This window comes from Odontesthes bonariensis, chromosome 23 (assembly GCF_027942865.1).
Source record: "Odontesthes bonariensis isolate fOdoBon6 chromosome 23, fOdoBon6.hap1, whole genome shotgun sequence".
In the NCBI taxonomy this organism is placed as follows: Eukaryota; Metazoa; Chordata; class Actinopteri; order Atheriniformes; family Atherinopsidae; genus Odontesthes; species Odontesthes bonariensis.
In genome coordinates this window covers 9,024,891-9,045,956 of record NC_134528.1, presented here as the reverse complement: position 1 = coordinate 9,045,956, position 21,066 = coordinate 9,024,891, and the positions used below count along the sequence as shown (strand labels likewise).

The 21,066-nt window shown below is 41.3% G+C and overlaps 2 protein-coding genes across 3 annotated transcripts; both read left to right on the top strand.

The window, feature by feature from the left end:
* The first annotated feature begins 81 nt into the window (after nucleotides 1–81).
* Nucleotides 82–9,095, top strand: cdk5rap3 (CDK5 regulatory subunit associated protein 3). Its single transcript, XM_075457824.1, has 14 exons — nucleotides 82–227; nucleotides 530–575; nucleotides 750–881; nucleotides 1,463–1,563; nucleotides 1,652–1,700; nucleotides 1,959–2,137; nucleotides 2,268–2,404; nucleotides 3,614–3,758; nucleotides 4,499–4,600; nucleotides 5,696–5,777; nucleotides 5,861–5,949; nucleotides 7,377–7,582; nucleotides 8,534–8,705; nucleotides 8,963–9,095. The coding sequence occupies exons 1-14, from the start codon at nucleotides 222–224 to the stop codon at nucleotides 9,026–9,028; spliced, it is 1,512 nt and encodes a 503-aa protein (XP_075313939.1). The 5' UTR covers nucleotides 82–221; the 3' UTR covers nucleotides 9,029–9,095.
* Nucleotides 9,096–10,593: 1,498 nt separating this feature from the next.
* nfe2l1b (nfe2 like bZIP transcription factor 1b) lies at nucleotides 10,594–20,114 on the top strand. 2 transcript variants are annotated; one of them, XM_075457799.1, is made up of 6 exons: nucleotides 10,594–10,791; nucleotides 11,811–12,618; nucleotides 13,589–13,810; nucleotides 16,081–16,170; nucleotides 16,273–16,431; nucleotides 16,600–20,114. In XM_075457799.1, exons 2-6 carry the CDS (start codon nucleotides 12,061–12,063, stop codon nucleotides 17,977–17,979), a joined length of 2,409 nt encoding a protein of 802 aa, XP_075313914.1. In that variant the 5' UTR covers nucleotides 10,594–10,791; nucleotides 11,811–12,060; the 3' UTR covers nucleotides 17,980–20,114. The 2 variants fall into 2 exon arrangements, with proteins under 2 accessions (XP_075313914.1, XP_075313915.1); XM_075457800.1 differs by lacking the exon at nucleotides 10,594–10,791 and adding an exon at nucleotides 10,802–11,704.
* Nucleotides 20,115–21,066: the final 952 nt, after the last annotated feature.

Here is a 21,066-nt window from a genome sequence, read left to right as displayed (position 1 = left end):
TAAACGTACCAAAATCTCCACCAATCAGAAGCAGACTTCAGCAAACTCTACTGTCATTGGTCAATCAGTTTGGATAGTGTAACATCGTCTGTTTCCATTGGGACCACTTCTTTTAACGTGTCATAAACTGTGAAATCCGGATGGTGACATTAAAATTCGTAAATATAAACATTTAGAGTAAATGAAGAGGGGAAAATTTTGTTTGTAAAGGCGAAGAAACAATGGAGGTGAGTTTAAACCTACTCTCTCTGACTCGGTTGTACTATTGAGCCTGTGAGCGAACGCTAACTAGCTGTATCACAGTCAAAGTCCAGTTAACTGAACAAGAAACACAAGATTTATTCTATACATAAGTTACAGTTTATCCACTGCTGTTTATTGAGATGATTTTTCTGTCCTTTTCGATGTTTTGTGTTGTTTGTGCAAACTGTTAAGGTTGTTAACGTTCCCATTGTAATCGATGTTGCAAAAAAAACCAAGGGAAAAAGGGAAAATTCCTCATGATTTGACCCTTGTCTCCCTTCGACAGAATATTAAAAATCTTCCCATCGACATTCAGAACAGCAAGCTTTTAGGTAAGACAAAAATGCATACTTTCAAATGTGTTATTTTGTGTAATGATTCTCCCACAAACTTTAAGCTGCTATTACTATCCTGTTTAAGTGTAATATGCTGTCTGGGACAGATTGCTCAAAAGATACCACATCCATGAAGTATCTATGATATTTCGTCACTCTTTGTGATTGCAGACTGGCTGCTGGACCGCCGTCACTGTAATATGAAATGGCAGAGTGCAGTAAAGATAATCAGAGAGAAGATCAATGCTGCCATCCAGGACATGCCAGAAAATGAGGAGATCAAGCAGCTTCTCTCCGGCTCATGTAGGTCTCTAAAATAAGATCCAGCAGGATTTTCTGCAAGATCTAACACTTTCTTTTATTTGTTTCCAGCATCATCAAAGACAATCTTTATTATTAATTAGCTTATATCGACTTTGATGCCAGCCTCGTGATTTTTGGACAGAGGCGTGTTACCCGCTGTGTTGCATCACCTTTTCTTATAACAACTCTGTAAGCGTTTGGAAACTGAGACGCCAGATTTTTGTAGTTTTGAAAGAGAAGGTAGGGTTTTGACTGCTCAACAGTTCTTGTAGTTATCAGAATTTCAAAGACTAAATCAGGAGGCAGAGCTTTTAGTTTTACAGAACTTTGTTGTCTGGTCTTGTTTCCCAGGCTAGTTAAACAACCTTTTTTCTTTTATTATGGAGCCATGGATGGCAAATGTATCACCTGCCGTCCCAATGATGTATTTCCCTAAAAACGCACAGCAAAGCATTTATGCTGCTTTTACAAGTTCCCTGTGACGTGAACGAAAGAACTCCCATAAGCCATCTGTCTTCTTTCTCTGTATGAATGTATAAATCATCATCCCTTGTTATGTTTTTTGTGTTTCTTACTTGCAGACATTCACTACTTTCACTGCTTGAGGATAGTGGAGATACTGAAGGGAACTGAAGCTTCTTCAAAGAACATATTTGGCAGATATTCATCTCAGAGGATGAAGGTGAGGGGATCCAAACAAACCGCTTTTTCTTTCTCCAAGAAGATTTGTTTTTATAACGTGAGTGTCATATCTGCTTTTGTTTTCACAGGACTGGCAGGAGATTGTGTCCCTTTATGAAGCAGATAATGTCTATTTGGGTAGGTGTAATTCAGAAATAAGTTAGAACCCACCTCTCAATGGAACATCTCTGAGCACGATTACACACAGAATCACTTTTAATCATGTGGATAAAAGCTGGTTGTAATATCAGATGTCACAGTTGTGAACTTTGTTGATGCTGTTTCTGTTTTTTCAGCATCATTAGCAGAGGTTACACAGGGCAGTGTCCAGCTAAAGGAAGGGAATATTTGCACGGGCAGAATTCCTAAGTAATGAAAAATGTTTGCGTGTCTCAGCGGAGGTGGCCAGCTTGTTGATTCGTAATGTAAGCTATGAAGGGCCGGCTTTGAGGAAGCAGCTCACCAAAGCTCAGCAGCTGCAGCAGGAGCTCAGCAGACGGGAGGTGGAGTGCCAGAGCTCAGCGGCAGAACTGAGGGAACGTTACTTTGCTGCCTGCAAACAATATGGCATCACTGTGAGTACACGAACACACACACAGAAGAGGATAAGTGGACACAAACTCTACCAACAGTACTAAGAATTGTGTATTTCGTTAATAGACCAGAAAAGGACGTCCTCTTACTTAATTATTTTTTCTGTGATAGGGGGACAATGTACCACGAGAGCTTCAAGCTCTGGTGAAAGACCTGCCAGCGGTCCTTGATGAAGTTGGAAAAGATGCAGCAAAGCTGGAGGAGCAAATTCAGCTTTATGCTGCTTTCACAAAATTTGTGTGTGACTGGTGGGTTCATGATGAAGTTACATGTATGTCTACATAGCCTTTAGTATAGAGTCATGTGAGAAAACAGGTTTAGCGTATTGGCAAATGATAAAATCATCTTTTCTTTACCAGGTCAGAAAAATGATGAAAATAAAACCTCAGATGAACAACAACAAAAACTGAGCCAAAATTAAGAAGCAGTGTGTGAAACACTAAGTGAACCCCATGATTCGTGAGCTTGTAGAAACGCTTTTAGCAGCAATAAGTTGAAGTAATCATTTCCTGTGTGACGTTATCAGTCTCTCACATGGCTGTGGAGGGATTTTGGCCCACTCTGCTTTCTTTTGGGATCATTGTCCTGTTGATGAGCCAGTTTCAGCCCAGCTTTCTACATCTGACTCTAGAGCACTTTGGTATCCAGAGGAGTTCATGGTGGACTCGATGGCTGCAAGGTGCCCAGGTCCTGTGGCTGCAGAACAAGCCCAGATCATCAGCCCTCCACCACCGTGCTTGACAGCTGGTGTGAGGTGTTTGTGCTGATATGCTGTGTTTGGTTTCCTCCAAACGTGCTGCTGTGCATTATGAGCAAACATCTCCACTTTGGTCTGGTCTGTCCAAAGGACATTGTTCCAGAAGTCTTGTGGTTTGTTCAGATGCAGCTTTGCAAACCTAAGCTGTGCTGCCATGTTCTTTTTAGAGAGAAGAGGCTTTCTCCTGCAGCCCTTCCACACAAGCCATACTTGTTCAGTCTGTTTCTAACTGTGCTGTCATGAACTTTAACCTTTAACATGCTAACTGAGGCCCAGAGAGTCTGAGATGTAGCTCCTGGGTTTTTTCCAGTTTCTCTGAGCATTGCACAATCTGACTTTGGGGTGAACTTGCTGGGACGTCCAGTCCTGGGAAGACTGACAGCTGTCCTGAATGTTTTCCACCTGAATGCTTCAGTCCAGGAAACTGCTAAAACATTAACTTTTATTAAGAGGCTCATGATTAAATAATCAAGCACATTTGTTCAGCACCACCTGACTGCTACGTACCCTCTTAAATCCTATAGAGGGACTTAAGTGTCTGCTTAGTTTTTCACACACTGTTTCTGCTTTTTGGGTTTATTTTTGTTAAATAATGACAAAATTTCTAGTCTTTCTTTTTGTTTCTCATTCTTATAAGAATCATAAGTCGTGCCGAATATTATGTGTTTGGTCTCATGAGCTCACATGTAGTTATTTGTAGGTCTGAACCTGTCCTGCCCATGCTGACGTTTTCCCAGAAGAAGGGGAACACAACATTTTATGAGTGGAGAACAGGAAAAGTCCCCACTGTTGTTGAAGGGCCAGTCATGGAGGAAGCGCTTTCTGAATCAGTCGCAGACGATGTGGTTAGTTTTACTGTTTCTGGAGTATTTATTGATCATGGTTGTGTCACTGAAAATGTTTCACTGTAGATCTAAAAGCGTTCGGCTCTTCGTTAATTTGTAAAATGTACATTATTTTTATCCTGATTTTTTTTTTTTTTTTTTTTTTTAAATCAGCCTCTGATTCAGGTGATCACAGACAGGAAACAATGTGACGATACCAACATTTCCCTGTTTTTCCATCTATATATGTAAACTATTCTGAGTGTTACTTTCAGCTGGTTCTGTGAAAACTGCAGAAGGCAAAGTCGTGCAGATTCTCACTAGAACTGAAGAAATAGAAGGAGAGCAAGCTTTCATTTATCTCCTCGTAGCAGGACTGAATATTTAGCTGATTTTTGACTAATTGGATGGGGGATTTGTTTGAGCCTCTAAGCTAATAAAAATACACTCCACAGCATCTCACTCGAAATCTTCTCTGCAAACACGATGGTATTCCAACTCTATAACGATTCTACACTCTGGGGAACTCTCTACATTCAGTTGTAAACTGTTGTTTTCCTGCAACAGCCACAACAGAGACTTCAGTCTTAGCGTGTCACATGCAAATATAGTCACTGCTACTGAGCTGCAGATGTTTATGGGATCCACCATCAAGAATCTTTGTGACTTTACAATATTTTACACAAAAAACAGGACCAGTTTCGCACAACAGATGTTTTAACTACCTGTGTTTCTGCGTTGTCTTTTAAAATCTGCTTTAGATTGACTGGGGTGACTTTGGGAAAGGAACAGACGCCGCGGGTGCTGGCATCACAGTTGAGGATGGAGTAGACTGGGGTATCAGTCTTGAGCCAACGTCTGAGGTAAGACGCCTGAGCAAACCAGCATTATGATTTGTGATTAATTAGGCAGCTGCTAATTTGACCATCTAAATATTCACAAAAGCAAAACTTACAAATCTCTAGAAGCTTCTTGACAGTTTTCAACAGACATGCATCTGAAAAGGCTTTGCTTTGGTGCTTTACAAACGCATGTGTACATGTTATAGCGTGTTGCTGCCACCTGGGGGCAGTCTCAGAATTATGTGGGCTGCTCTTGGCTGAGTGGGTGTATCGTTTTTGGTTCTTTAGCTTTGCACTGCTGAGAACTGGTATCAGAATCAACTTAACTGGCCATTTGGCTCAAGCTGTTGGTGTCTGTATAAACTTTATTGTGAGAATTTACTCTTCACAGAAAGTAAACAAAATATATATAAAAATGGAAGGTGGCAGACGTCATAGTGGACAAAGTTCTGCTGATTTTTCTGTGCTTTTCTCACATGCTTTTTCATTCTTTCATCATTTTTTATGCTTCAGCCTCTTTGTGATGAAATCGGTTATTGATGGTCCTCTGGGGCATCTTTTTGGAGCTTGTCCGACAGTGTGTGCATACAAAGAAGGTCTTAAAGGTTAGCTTACGGGGGTCCCTGCACTCAACAATGAGCTCCAGTTCCCCCAAATTCACCATGTCATGACATCAACTTCACAACCAGGGGTACTTTTACTGCACAGGGTACTACTGCAGTTTTCAAGGGGCATGTGGAGAGACTATAGGAGCTCAGTTAAGTTGGAAAAATTAAGCGTTATAATCATTTTCTTGAATCCTCTGTAAGACCTGAGCACTGCAGTATCAGTTTTTAAAACTTGGTAGCTTCAGCATGTTCAAACTGAGAAACTATAAAGCTTAAAGTAGTGAAGAAAGAGTAAACATAGCTGGCAAAAATTCATTACAAAAATGAATGAAATTTCAAATTGAACTGTAATAAAATCCTTTTTAATGTGATGTGCAGTGATGGGCCTCATTCGCTTTAATGAATTCAGATGAACTCATTTAGCATTTGATGGGTGGTGTTGATAAAGGGGCTGTGGATGTCTCTCAGACAAAGCTGTATTAATCAGTCTCTCTTTTGTCTCCATCAGGACGCCGGTGCAGACGGCATTGACTGGGGGGACTGTGAGGCAGCTCCCATTGAAATTGAAATCGTGGATGCAGGCACAAACTGTGAGTCATTTTGAAATATTGATCATTATACCGCTCAGGTTTTGAAGTTTGCAAATACTTGACACAGGTGTTTCATCTTTTAGGTCCTGAGGGCGTGGCGAGGGGTGAGGATGCTCTGAGTATTCTGGAAAACTCTCAGTCACGCAGCCAGTTCATCGATGAGCTCATGGAGGTAAAGACTGTCCGTAAACCCACTTAATATTTCTTTGTCACAAAAGGTGAAGTTGTCTGAGTTGTGACAGCGTGACTTGCCACTGATAAAAGTTCTACAGACAAAACTATTGAATATTTTACACACTTTTTAAGCTAATTCTCCTAACAGACTCACACCCACAGAGGTTGCAATCGTTAAATATGGCCCATAGAAAGTCTAACTTCAAGCAGCCTTATCTTGCTGTGACTCCAGCCAAACACTCTGGACAGAAGCTGCAAGGCTTCCAGAGGTAAGTTGGCATCAGATTTAACAGGATAGTTCAAAGCCTGACAAAGAAGCAAGAAAAGTTCAAGACTGATTTAATACAACTTCCAAAATCAAGGTTTAATGATGTCTGGTTCCTCCAATCGGATGGATGTGGTCTCCATGAAAGAAGATTCTGGGGAATCTGACTTTTAAAAGATAATCATTCAAAAGCCAGACAGAAGAAAAGAGCAACATCCCTCTCATGAAACATGAAAGATGGTTGGCGGTGGTTTGAATCTGTGCTGGACTCGTTGAAATCAGATTTATCAAGAAGCTCTGAAGGGAAACTCATTCCTAACAGTGTCTGAGAGCTCGGTCTCATGGCTCCTTCAACGGGCTAATATTGGACTGTTCTGTTATGAGCTCTGATTGAAATCCAAATTCAACATCTATGGTTGGAGCTGGTGTTTGGATTAAATGAAACTTGAGATCAGGGAAATCAAACTACCAGCAGAGAAGCCTTGACGTCTTATCAGGAGCTGCGATAGCACTTAATTGCAGTGATTGCCTGAAAACGTTTATACTGATGAATCGGTTAAAGGTCCGTGGTATTTTTATTTGTTGATGTATTTGAAAGAATCTTATTATCGTACATCAGATACAGTCTGTTTGGTTTTAACCACGTCTGCAAAGAAACATGAAAATAAAGTCACTACTTCACTGGTAACCAGTTAGGAGAGACTCCTACAGGTTATATTTGGTCTCTGCTCTTGGCACCAGTCTGGAGTGTCACTGCTGCATTTTGATTTGCTTATATCAGCAAGAACTGTCAACACATTAAACTCTGTTTGCATCATATTTAATAAAGTCCACGGATTGAAAGGTCTGGGCCCAGGTGAGCATTTTAAACCATCCGCAGCCGAGATAACGCTGACTGAGTTCTACATAGAAAGAATTGGAATAATTAAGGTGAGGGGAAAGAAAAGGCGTGAGCGATGCTGGAACCTATAACAGGCATTCGATCTAAGATGGAAGAAGCTGGTGCTGACAGCGAGTTTTAAAGTGTTCGGCTTGATTCATAACTGTAGATCTCTGACGTTTAAGACTGTTCACGCAGAGAATTGGTGGTGAACATGTTTATTGTCATGACTAATTTGTTTAATAGTATTTGAAACAAGTGGTTTTGTTTGTTGGCGCAGCTTGAGGTGTTCCTAACTCAGCGGATCAGTGAGATGGGAGAGGAGAGTGATGTGGTGGCTATGAGCCAGTTCCAGCTGGCCCCCTCTGTCATCCAGAACCAAACCCGCGGACACGTCCGGGAGACGCTCTCTCAGGTGCAAGACCTCCTGGGCCGACTCACCTCTCTGAGGATGCAGCACTTGTTCATGATCCATGCGTCGCCACGGTATGCTGAAAACCAGAGTATCAACATCAGCTTAAATTCAGAGTCCGTATCAAACGATACTTTTTACAAAAAGCTGTTAAAGCCCTTAAAAAAAGGTGTAGCTGAAGGTGAAGCAACACAGCAAGAACTTCCCATTTTCTTATTCAGAGCAGAAGGGACAACAATTTGATAAAAAGTTATTGATAACAGCATTATGTTGGACCTGATCACTGAACATGTTAAATGGGATTTACAGATTATCAATTCATTGACTTAGATTTATTCCTCTGGAACAAAAAACATCTTAAAATTCAAAATAAATCTATGTTTTTGCATCAGTATCATTATTCTGTGATAGATAGATAGATAGATAGATAGATAGATGGATGGATGGATGGATGGATGGATGGATGGATGGATGGATAGATGGATGGATGGATGGATAGATGGATGGATGGATGGATAGATAGATAGATAGATAGATAGATAGATAGATACTTGATCCCAAAGGAAAATTTTGTTACCGTTATAATACAAATACATGAAATACATGTTTTTTTTAGATTTGTTCTTACTTTGGTATTTTTTAATATAAAACTCCCCTCAAGATGGACACGTTTTAGATGTTTTCTCTTTTTTTAAACAAATATTCTTTGATATTATTATATTGGTTTTCTTTTTTTTTTTTAATTTAACCCGATCAACCTTTTTGTCAGCAGTGTCATTATATTTAAATGTATGCACATTAGGCAACTTCTCTTTTACACAATGCACAGTATAAAACTCTCTTAGAGTAAGTCCTCAGCTGTGTACATAATTACTTGGATGAATTAAATTGTATCAGTTTAATGTAATTCAACATAAATGATCTTGTTGCTTATTAAACACGTATGATGCACAGAATCTGATCGAACTACAGCATCAGTTGTGATACATATTTCCTCATTATTGTTTTTTATTAAATGTGTCTAGGTATGTTGAGCGCGTTTCGGAGGTGCTGAGACAGAAGCTGAAGCAGGCAGACATTCTGGTGCTGAAAGCCGCCACGATGGCTGAGAGGAGGCAGGAAGCCTTACAGGAGCAGTCCAGGCTGGAGCCTCGTGTTGACATACTGGCAGCACGCACCCGGGAACTCCAGAAACTGGTATTGGATTACTTTCCCTTTTATTTATGTTCACTGGGTTGGGGCTTTCTGATCGAGGAGGTTGCGAAACTGAAAGAATCAAATACTGAAAATCTAAACCCCTGTCATAAGATCTGTTTAAAAATAACTGAGGGGATATAAAGGAAGTAATATATAATGCAAAGTAAATGTATTATTTATACATCTTAAAGGTTTTTAAGCTATGATAAGTGCCACTTCCATTTGTTTTGACTGTGATTTTTTGCATGTTTTTGCAGACTGAAGCCGACATTTCAAAGCGATACCACAACAGAACTGTCAACCTGATGGGGGTTAATATTTAGGGATTTTCACAGATGTTCCCAAAGAATGTTGTCATGAACAGAAATAAAACGGAGTATTTAATTAAAACTCTTGTGGTTTATGTTTTTTGTAGATTAATGCAAAATAAGAAAGGTTTGACATTTTGATTTCTAACTAAACTGTTTAAATAAATAATAAATAAATAAATGACTGAAGTAACTTGTATTTATGTTTTTCATTTTTACCTAAAAAATTTATATACAAAATAAGTCAGAAATATGTTTGGATGAGTATTTAAAAAATAATGTCATTGTTTATAAAAGTAACACAGGCCAATTTGACACATCGTTTGCTCTTTGCCTCCTGCTTCTGTTCTAAAAACTAATGTCAGTGTGAGCCCTGCACATGTACGGCCGTACATGTGGATTTATTGCCACAAGAGGCCTTCAAAAGTATCAAGTGACAGTGTGGTGCAGAGCTGTAAACTAAAGTTACTGTTTTACACTTCCATATATGACATACTCTGTGGAAGTGTTGGGAAACACCTAAAGAACTAACATACATCCAAAATATATACTGCAAAAAAAGATCAATAAGAATCAATCTGACCAAATTATGTACAGAGGAAGAAACCCAATCAAACCCCACAATATTCAGAATTAGTTCCAAATAAGGTAAAAATATTATGGCTGTAAGGACTAAGCATTATAATTTAGGGAGTTCGGGTTTGGAACAATTTTGCTGAGGAAATTTAAAAAACTTGGGACATTTCATCAGTTTATACAACTGGTTTATATTATTATTATTATTATCATTGATATTACTATTGAGAAACAATTTCCACACTGTCTGTCTTTTTTATATAAGGGGATAGTTCTCCATAAGTGTCAAACTTCTATCTGCTCCCTTTTTATTTTACTTGTTTGAATACATAAATAGATAAACAAATAAGCTGTCAACTGCAGTATCGAACCTCCAAGCGCTCTTGGGTAGTTTCAGACCCGGCAATGTGGATAACAAAGGTTGGTTTACTTTAAAACGAGCCCTAAGATAATAGTTTTAAGGCTCGCAATCTTCTCTGGTGTTGCTTTAAATGTAGTACTAACAACTTCATTTGATAGATATACTGTACCAGTTGGATGTTCTGAGAGTCGAACACAAGAAAATATAACGCAACCTGCAACAGTCTGGTCACAAAATGTTATGTGGAAAGTTATCCCACTTAAATCTCCATCAAAAAATCCTGAAGGTGTCAATTCTTCTTCATATGCTGTGAGAATCGAGGAAACATTCACTCTGAATATTCAATATTTCTGAAGACTTCAAAGATGAGGTAAAGTTAATTTAATTTTATCCTTGTTTTTATGGTATAAAAAGAATGCCTTTGATTTTATGCATTTCAATTTTATTATCATTGACTTTTTGTTAGAAATACACATTTACAACTGCTGATGTATGAGATTTGGTCTTGTTGATAATATTTTTCAAAAACAAACTGGATTAATAGTTTCAGTCTGTGTTTATTTCACCGGGAGGGGGGCTTTCCGTCGGCTGATGAAAGCTTACCACTAGAATGTTCTACGCATGCTCCGTGTGTACGCGTGTTTTGGTGTCAAGCGGCGCTGCTACGCTAGCCGGGCCAGCTAGCAATTTCGCAAGTCATGGTGGGCCATACAGTGAAAGCAGGCTGGAGAATGCTATAGCGGGCAACACTGTGGAGCTTTTAATATAATCGGACAAGAGTATCGGTCTAAGGCGATAGTTGCCTTGTGGGCATGAAGACAAAGTAGCAAAATCTTCATGCGTAAGTATTAAATGTAGAGGTTTTCAGTTAATTATTGCGTGCGCCGTTACGCGGATTGTAGTGTTTGATGACACAACGCTAATGTCAGCTAACATTATTAAAAAAATATTGTGGGGGAACGGCTGGACACTGTTATACGTCTTTTTTGATAAATAAGTTACTTTTGAAAGTAGCTAAATTATGAAGATACTTAGCCGCAAACTAGCTTATAAAGCTAGCACAGAGTAGGGTTTGACTTCCAGTTTAGCATTTTCTTAGAACACCGCCTACTCTCCCTTTCCATTGGCTAGGATTAGCTGGAGTCATGTGTCGTAGATGCTGTTGAGGCCTGTGATTGGCTGTGCAACCTGTCACTCATCTTTCCACCACTTGTTGCTAGGGAGATTGTTTGACGCTAGCTACAGCGGAAGTAAATAAGTAAATATTAGCAGAGACACCTGTCATTTTTGGGGGAAATGGAGATGCCATTTAACCACTTAATGTTGCGACACGTCTTATCATAGTTACTTTATGTTATTTAATAAGGTGATTATATATGTGTAATACCAGTTGCCGGTTCGCAAAATACAAGGTAGCTAACAGCTATCGTCATAAGGACAAAGATAGGCGCAGCTGTGCAGGAGGAGGGAGGGACCCTGCCTGCCACCTAACGTTGCCGTTGGTGCGCGTGCGAGCCAGTCCAGCGAGTTTTCTCGACTCTCTCATTCACCTTCAGCACCATCCACTAGAAGTAGTTGTCCTCTGAAGGGTGGGGTGATGCTTAAAGCCCTGTGCCCACATCCTCTGTGCTGAAAATCCGGGACTGAAAAGGCGTTGCATGGTGCGAACCGACACCACTTCTCCGATTTCGGGAGGATGAAGTGGTGGCTAGCAAGCCCGGTTTTCCATTAACATGTGTTTAATGCAAATGTAGGTAGGTAAGACTTGCGTGTCTTGTGGGTAAAAACAGTGCGATCGTATTGTGAGAGCTAATGTAGCTTGCAAAAGTGAAGCTGAATGTACTTAATTATTTTTGTCAGGAATGGGAGGATGAGAACCTTATGAAGAATCAACCCTACATGCTGGACTCTGAGAAGTGGAAACCTCAGCTTGGATCTTACATTCAAACACACCTTATCCTGTAGAAGACCCTTTCCCCTCTTTAACCACTTTTTATGTTCATGTATCAGTTTCTGTCTTTTAGTGTTAGCACAGAATTATTGATCAAAGGTAGTTGGCACCGTTTTTGTTTTTATCGTTTACTTTTACTTTTTGTTCCTTTGTAAAGAAATGCTTTACCTGAAAAAGTACTTCACAGAGGGCCTGATTCAGTTCACCATCCTTCTGAGTCTCATTGGGGTGCGGGTGGACGTTGATACCTATCTAAACAATCAGCTGCCCCCGTTAAGAGAGATCATCCTGGGGCCTAGCTCAGCCTACACCCAGACACAGTTTCACAACCTGCGCAACACGCTGGACGGCTATGGAATCCATCCAAAGAGTGTGGACCTCGACCATTTTTTCACCACACGAAGGCTGCTAAATCAGGTGCGCCAGTTGGATCGCCTCTTCGTGCCCAGCACTGAGCTCAACACCTGGCTTGTGCATCGTGACTCTGAGACCGTGGTGTCTGCCAGCAGCCAGTCCAGCTCCAGCATAACCCTGGACAATGGGGCCGGCTTAGAGGACGTTAACAACATTGACGCCACCCCGGCCATGAGGGGAGGAGGTGGAGCACCTGAATCCACGTACAACTTGAACGCAGCGGACAGCAGCCTGGGAGCCGTGGCCCCAGAGGGCAACCAGGAGCAGGGCAACAGGGATGGCAACGACGACCTCACTAAAGAGGTAACACAGCATGTTTCTAGCTTCTTTCTGCAAACATGTGGAAAGCACCTGTGAGAAGGAGAGGGGACACCTCCTTTTTGATAGATCCTTGTTGTCATAACAAACATCCATCACAGATTCATGAGTACGACCAAGCACATCTGTTAGAATAGGTCAAGTCATTAAGAAGTGTTTTGAATTACCTAATTTAATCTTCCAATACAAACAACAATATATATATATATATATAACTAAGCTTTTTTGTTAGCTTAAAAGTGTTCTGTGGTAATTTATATTAACCACATTTTAATTCACGATTACCAAAGCTTCAAAAAAATTTAAGGTGTGGCAAAGGAAAAAAATGCTGTTGAGATTACATTACGTGCTAGTATTTTTTTTGTTTGTTTGTTTTTATGTCCACACTCCTGGTCTTTTATCACTGTCAGATATTTTTCGTCAAACAAGTTGAGTCACATTCATAACAGCTGGTCCCATTAAATGTCTGTCAGAGTGCAACTTTGACACGTACAGAGAGCAAATCTGCTTCAATTTACCCACAAAATTGACACGAGGAAAAAGTCGTCTTGTGTGTGTTGCAGTTTATTTTTATTTGTCACAAGTACCTGAACTTATTTGAAACTCACAAAATGGCCCAATCTATGCTTGGGGTTGGGGTTTCACACAAAACAAGATCTTTCTGATCACATGATAACCACTATGTCAAAGGGTTTGTCATGGTTGCATCATCTGATTTTTGTTGCATGATCTTCCCCCTCGAAGATTATCCACTGCAATGAAAGAAAACAGCTTGTATAAAAGATCCAAAGGACTAGTTTTGACCTCAGTAATTATAACAAAATGAGTGGGTATTTTTAGTAATGCATAACCCACATTTAAGTATCTTGCTATAGTATTAAAATTAACTTGATATCAAACAAACCCCCATCTGGTTACAAGGGTGTTTTTCAGTGGTTGCTCTATGTTTTCCCAGGACATTGACTTGATTGACATCCTATGGCGACAGGACATCGACCTTGGTGCGGGAAGAGAAGTGTTCAACTACAGCAACCGTCAGAAAGAGAGCGAGGAGGAGAAGTCCAACCCCCAGGAGAACAAAGACGGGAACGAGGAACAAGAGAGCTGGAGAAATGACATAAACTTACAGGGTGCTCAGCCAGTGGACGGGGAGACTGGAGAGAGCATACCAGAGCAGGTTGGTTAACACTAAACGGATCCTTATGTGACATTCTTTAATTGCTATTTAACTGGTTTATATCACTTTAAAAAAAAAAAGAAATGGAAACTGGGAAGCTGCACTCGGGTAATAAGAGACTTATGTCTGCTGAGTATCAGTTTTCGTAAGTGTGGAGACGTTTCAAGTTAGCTTCTTTTCACCAGTTGCCTTAAACATCGTGGGTTGGATCATTTGTGTTCATCTGCAAAATTGCTCTGTTTTTATGACCCTTTCATCAGATGCTGAGTCACAACAGTGGATGAGTTCAGTCCAGCAGATGTAATCATACGTGGGCATGAGTTTGTTGTTCCAAAGATCACTACGACGTCACATTTTCTGGGATTAAAATTTCAGACTTGATTTACACACTGATTAGCCACAACATTAAAACGACTGACAGGCCATGATTGTGTTTTTACTGTCCAAAACTTTGTTGTTGTTTTTTGATGCAGTTCATGCAGTGCTATGTCAAACTTGTGCTTGCTTTACACATTTATCTTCCTACGACACCACTTAAAAAAAGCCCTTCATTATGCTGCTGTTGCCCATCTATACTTGTTAACACTGAACCTAACAGAACCATTGTGGCGCCGTCCCCATGTGTGCTTTCAGATAGCATATCGACTCTGGGAAATCAGAAGCATCTTTGTGGCCGATTGTACTTAGTAGAAGTCCTTTTGATTGGTATTTTTTGCTCCTCGCTGAGAGGAGGATCTTTAATAGCATTAAGGGAACGTGTGGAGAATGGTTAAACGTATGTACAGCACAGGAACACACCCTTACAAATAAAACCTCGCTAAACGTTAACAATGAAATCGACTGTTCTTAACGTCAGCCTCTAAGAAATTGAAGGAAACGCAGAGAAATTCAGCTGCAGTGATATGCAACAGAGGAATTATGTGATTTAAAAAAAAAAACTTTTTTTACTTGTCTGCCAACAGTTGGTTCGATGTTACATTAGCTCAGTGTTTCCATCTGTGATACAATCAAAGAAAAAGCTCTCAGGGAGCACCCCAGAACTCTCAGAGAAACCCTAGAGCTGTTTGATCTGATGCCCTAATGGCAATTAGGTGGTTTTAATGTTGCAGCTGATCAATGTGAATGTAACTCTCATAGTGTTTGTGGACCAGTAGTACGAGTACGTACCATTGCATTTTTATTTATTTATTTTCTGTAATGTTCTCCGCTTTATACTATATGAGGCAAAATGGTCTTTACTTGACCACAGGAGCAAACTAGATTTAGAATAATTAAGTGGAACAGTGCACTGAGAAACCAGTGCAACGTTACAACCATGTCTGTTTTAAGACGCTGAAGTGAACTAGATTTCAATCCATATGCAAACTGAAGAAAAGCCAGTTGCAAGAGGACTCGTGGGTGGATGCTGTCACTCATAATCTGTTTAAAGGTTAAAATGAGCCAAGTTTCCCAGTTAAAGCTTTTAATTTGGGCTGGTGTGGAAGCTGAAAGTGGAAAATAAACAACAAGTCAGAAACCCCTAAATGGGAGGGTTTTAGTCTGCAGAGTCGGGAGCCTTTGGTCATGAACCGTTCAGAGGGGGATCTCCTGATCCACATTAGCAGCGATAGACCATATTTATACAGTCCATTACTGATGAAGCAGAATTAGGAAAGGAATTAAAGCGGAAATGCTGAGCTTGTGCACAATATTCTGTGTTTTGTCGTAGTTCAGCTATAAGGCATAAATAAGCTGAAATACAGTGCTTTTTTTGTGTGTTTTCTGTGTTGCACAAGTACACAAAGTACAATTAAACCTTTAACTGATAAAGCTCATAATGAGAAGATGGATGCACACACATGACTTAGGAGCAGTCCCCAGTTCTCTCATTAGATTAACCGCTCTGTTTTCCAGGGACAAGGTGCCCCCTTTTCTTTTGTGGATCAAAGAGTAATAGCCATCGAGCCATTCAAATGCCGCCCAACGCCCTATTCGAGGAGAACGGGGGTGGGCCAAGGGTGGAGTTGGCATTGATCCTCACCGTTAGATGCAGCAGATTGCATTATGACTGGCTGTCAGTCTCTGAAATTTGATTCCCCCACATGGATCCATGTTGTGCTGCAGATGATGCAGGTTGACAGCTGAAAATTTGTCAAAATGAGTCAAGTTCTTGGTTTTTTTGTATAAAGAAAAGCTAAAAGATGTAATTGAGAGACAGAAAAACTGTGTTTCTTTATTAAGTAACGGTGTAAAAGCGCCCTTACAGCATGTTGTGTGTTTTTGCTCACCAGCTGCCCGGTCTTGGCTCACAGACTTCACTGTCACTACAAGAGTGCTTGAGGCTGTTGGAGGCTACGTTTCCTTTTGGAGACGAGGCTGAGGTAAGAATCTAGCATGTGCTGTTGTTTAGTAAGATCCTGCTGTGCAAGAATTACTGTAAAGTTATTCGGGTTTTCAGTAACATTTATACATTTTTCAATTAGTTCCCAGCGCCCGTTGTTACCCCAGAAATACAAATTTCCAATGAAGAAGTTCCTTCCACATCTCAGGGCCTCCCTCTGGCGCCACAGCTGCCTGCAGCAGAACCTCAGTTAGACCTGGAGCAGCAGTGGCAAGATATCATGGCCATCATGGAGCTACAAGTAAGATCCGGTTGTTTTCTTGTGTTTGTATCTTAGAACAACAATATGAATATTAAAGTATAGTAGAAATTACACCTTTTTTGTCATAAAAAGTTGAAAAAAAGCAATGTTTTTATTACTTTTGAAAAAAAAGTAATGTAATTTTCCATTTGAACTCTTTGTTCAAAGGCAATGGAGGTGAACAATACTTCGCTCCCGACAAACTCCGACAGTACAAGTGCCACAGATGCGACGTCTGAGTCGAACACAGCGGGAAGCTTTGGACTTTCCACACCCTCGACACCGATAAACCAGGATGTCAGCCTTCACCAGGCCTCCCTCCCCAGCTGCAGCCAAGACTTCCCCCAGATTTTCAACCCCCAGTTGGACTCTGTAAGCGTCACGCCAAGAACCAGCATGCTCACACTTTCCTCCAGCAACTCCACCAACATCAACTCAACGTTTGGAGCCACAAACCTGACGGGGATCTTTCTCCCACCACACATAAACAGTTCCAGTAACAACGTCACGTCCACACCTGTGCTCCCCGATCCATTCACCACCCTGCTGGAGGAGTCTATGCTCGATGAAATCAGCCTGATGGACCTCGCCATGGAGGAGGGCTTCAGCCAGGCCCAAGCTTCCCAGCTGGAGGACGAGCTTGACTCAGATTCTGGGCTTTCCTTGGACTCCAGCCACAGTCCGGCCTCTCCAAGCAGCTCCGAGACATCCTGCTCGTCTGCAGCTTCTTCCTCCTCAACTTCTGCCACATTCTCGGAGGAAGGAGCCGTGGGCTACAGCACTGACTCTGAGGTGGCCACAGTGGAGACGGAGGAGGGTGCTGTCGGGGGTTATCAGCCCGAGTACAGTAAGCTCTGCCGGATGAGCTATCAGGACCCCTCTCAGTTCCACAGCCTGCCTCAGCTCGACAGCATCGGCCACAATCATTCGTACAACCTACCACTCTCCTCTGCCTTCTCTGAGCACCCGGAGCTCCCAGTTTCAACTGGGAAGAAGACTGTTCGCGACAAACACCACTCGAAGCTTCAACCTACTCAGGAGCTGCTCGACAAGCACGCGAGTCGTGACGAGCGCCGAGCCAGGTCCATGAAAATCCCCTTCTCCAACGAAAAGATCATCAACCTGCCCGTGGAAGAATTCAACGAACTTCTAGCCAAGCACCACCTGAGTGAAGGCCAGCTGGCCCTCATCCGCGACATCCGGAGGCGCGGCAAGAACAAGATGGCGGCCCAGAACTGCCGCAAGCGCAAGCTGGATGCCATCATAAACCTAGAGCAGGGCGTCCAAGACCTGAGGCGCGACAAGTCCCGTCTGCTGAAAGAGAAGATGGAGTTTATTCGCTCCATCCGACAGATGAAGCAGAAGATGCAAAGTCTGTACCAAGAGGTGTTCACTCAGCTACGGGACGAGGAGGGCCGGCCCTATCCCCCCAGCGAGTACTCGCTGCAGTACAGTGCCGACGGCAGCGTGCTGATCATGCCCCGCGGCGTGACGACTGCCGAGCAGAACCGTAAGCCCGAGAAAAAACAAAAAGACAAAAAGAAGTGAGGGCGGACACACTGCTGTTAATTCTATCACTTTGCTAAATCGATAAGAAAGATTTCTGCAGATGCAAAAGAGATGTCCTTTTTTCCTTTTAAGAAGATTCTGGTGAGTAGAAAAATGGCATTGACTACTTCTTCTGCGTTAGTTTCTCCCTTTTCATTCTACATTTTCTTCCCTTGAAACAACTTTGAAGCAGAAGTAGCTCTCCGAGTACCGATGTTTCACTATTTAGATGAGGAGAAGAGGGATATAAAAAGGACATACAATGAGCTTTTAGAAGAAAAAAGAATTAGCCGCTCTTGATCCTTTTGCACCAAACCACTGAGGATGGAGATTTGTAGGGTAAAAAGAAGGGACTGGCATCAGGAAGTGGAGGTAAACAAACACTGGCGACAAGGATGGTTGGAATACCTATGCACCGAAGGTTTTAAATGACCATCAGATCAAATCTCACCCTGGAGACTTTCAGTGTTGTTTCTTGTTTGTTTTGTTTTGTTTTTATTGGTCACTGAGGCTTTTAAGTTGCAATTTTCAAGCAAAGAAAAACATCTGAGGTTGTGAGAGTTTAGATACCAAAGGATAAAGGAAGTTCATCATTTTAGGATGCCATTAACACCTGTACTAACCAAAGGTTGTATGGTGCACATTACATGATCCCTGTACATCCTGCACGCTCAAACACTGCAGTCTGATGATGTAGGTTTGTGCTGCAAATTCTAGTTTTTGAGTCGGTTTGTTGGTGGCATCTAAGCTCAAAAGGCTCTAAATAGGTCAGGTTTGATGTGTGGAAGTCAGATGTTGGGATGAGACGAGTCAGAGGCTCAGTGATCGCGGGCTGGCCACTGCTAAAAGAGGCCTGGAGTTGGAAGTCCTGCAAGAGGAGCAGAGGGATATTTCTGGGAGGAGGCACACTGCATTGCAAAATGTATCAACTTCCTTATAAATTATACATAGCACTGTAATTTGTCTTTAAAAGGCTTGGCTGTATGCATTTTGCTGTGTCTGTCGCTATTCCTTCGCTGCAGGTTTAAATACGGGAGCTGCGATTTGGAAGGCTCTTATTAACTGTTCATAATCTGTAGTATAAGCAAGGTTATAGGTCTAGCCACATCAGCTTAACGTAAAAGTCTACACCTTCTTTGTTGATGCGAAAATTTGCGCGGAGCCGGCAATCACAACAGAAATTAAGCATACCGTGATGGGCCAGGCACTTCGGAGAGTACCGTATCATTTAAACAAAGTCCAGCTATCACACAGATCACATTTACTGGGTTATTTGTTAGCTTTTTTTCCTCTCGGATGCCCCCGTTGGAAGCATTAACACGAAGCAGGCTCAGTTGACGCTGCGGTGTAGACAGCGAAATCTCTTCAAGTAACTCATTTGCCAACTTTACCAAGCCGAAAGCCACTTGAGGTCATTTTTAAACTGCTGTAAAGCCGAGCTTTTGGCTTGAGGTCCTACGTTTTTAAGTGTTTGTGTTGACAAAGGAGCCACGTTGTTACACGAGATACAAGTTAATGCGAATGTGTGAAATGACAGCGTGTGTTGTGGCCAGTTTGAGTTGAATGCCTTTATTTTAAAAAAATCTCATCTTCACTTTCAAAGGTTTTGAGAACCGAAGAGGATCGTTCTCAAAGTAGAAGTGCTATTACTTGTCTATTTGAATGAAGTTTGTCAGTGCGTGTGTTATATCACCCTCTTTAAAAAAAAAAAATTAAATAAACAAAAATAGGTCTGTTGTTGCAGCTGAGATAGCAGTTAGGCTAGATATTTACAAGAGGCTGAAAACAACTCGCAGCATTAAGACCATGTCCAAAAAAAACCTGTTTTGAAAGGAGAAATGTCCTCATTTAATGTGATATTCAGGCATGAAACTCTGGTTAACATTCACGTCAGTGTAACCCAGTGCAACACCAGTTATGAAGCACTGCTATTACTTAGTGCACTTTTTTGTCCGTCTTGTTATGTAAATATTTTCATGTTTGTGTTCGTTATGATTTATGTAGTTTGTCAAATGTCTCCATAACAGTCTCACCCTCTGCTTTGAGTTTGGATGTAGTTCCCTGTTTTGAGATATTTGCTGGCAATCAAGAATTGTTTTTATTGATTAATAAAGTGTTTTTATTTTCACCTGTGACTCTTGTGCTAGTTGTCCGTGCTTTACTTAGAGGGGGCGTCAGGTTTTTATGGAGAAAGATAATTATTATAACCACAACAAAAGCGCTTGATCAACCTTGAATAAAAATGAGTAAATTAAACTTTAACCTCAAAAGTCGGTCAATTAAATTTGACAATTTAGTCATGGTACAGTTACATCTTTTGAATAGTTGGAGGCCTTAACTATAAAACCAACCCTTTTTTGAACAGAACTCTGTATCAGAGCAACACTGCAGAAGTTTGTGAACCTTAAAACGACGCGTTTCTGACGTGTTTTTCTGTTCTACATGTTCCCCGGGGAGCGAGATGCCGCGGCTCACGACATGTAAAATGTCACTTGACAGCGTCTTTGTGGCCTCTTAAACGTGACAACAAACGTTTCTGTAACAGAGGTGTTACGTCCCACAACTGTAGGGGGCGTCAGAGAGCAAAACATTAGCCAAATTCTCAAGCCTTACACAACGGTTCTCAGCTGTCCTTGTGCCACCAGAGAAGCTTTACAGCCACAGTAAAAGCAGCCTCAGGCTCATGAAAACGATGCATTCAGTTGGGCAGATTTACAGATAAGTCTGTTCTATACCGCTGATTTTCACTTTGATTTGAACTGAGATTGAGCTGATTTCCTGTCATCATGGGACAGAGTTATTAATACCTTTTGAGACCTTATACAAGCAGATATTTACTTTTAATCTGACACTGCAGTCCTCTCTTAATTACAACATTGCTCCTTTTTGGCATTAAATTTTCTTACTACTCACACCTGTTCATACATAAAAACCTACTCTTGATGTGTTGGGTCAGCATTTCCAAACCGTGGTCGTCGAGGCTCGTTTTCTTGCTCCAGCACACCTGATTCCAGGAAATGGGTCTTTATCAGCTCTATGTAGAGCCATTTATTTGAATCCGGTGTGTTGGAGCAGGGAAACGAGCCT

What these genes read in the sequence shown, in the direction of transcription:
- cdk5rap3 (XM_075457824.1), top strand. An exon ending in ATTCATCTCAGAGGATGAAG is followed by an intron (nt 1,564 to 1,651) that starts GTGAGGGGATCC and finishes TTGTTTTCACAG; the next exon opens with GACTGGCAGGAGATTGTGTC. An exon ending in AGCAGATAATGTCTATTTGG is followed by an intron (nt 1,701 to 1,958) that starts GTAGGTGTAATT and finishes TGCGTGTCTCAG; the next exon opens with CGGAGGTGGCCAGCTTGTTG.
- nfe2l1b (XM_075457799.1), top strand. Translation starts at nt 12,061, where the DNA reads ATGCTTTACCTGAAAAAGTACTTCACAGAGGGCCTGATTCAGTTCACC. An exon ending in ACGACGACCTCACTAAAGAG is followed by an intron (nt 12,619 to 13,588) that starts GTAACACAGCAT and finishes ATGTTTTCCCAG; the next exon opens with GACATTGACTTGATTGACAT. An exon ending in GAGAGAGCATACCAGAGCAG is followed by an intron (nt 13,811 to 16,080) that starts GTTGGTTAACAC and finishes TTTGCTCACCAG; the next exon opens with CTGCCCGGTCTTGGCTCACA.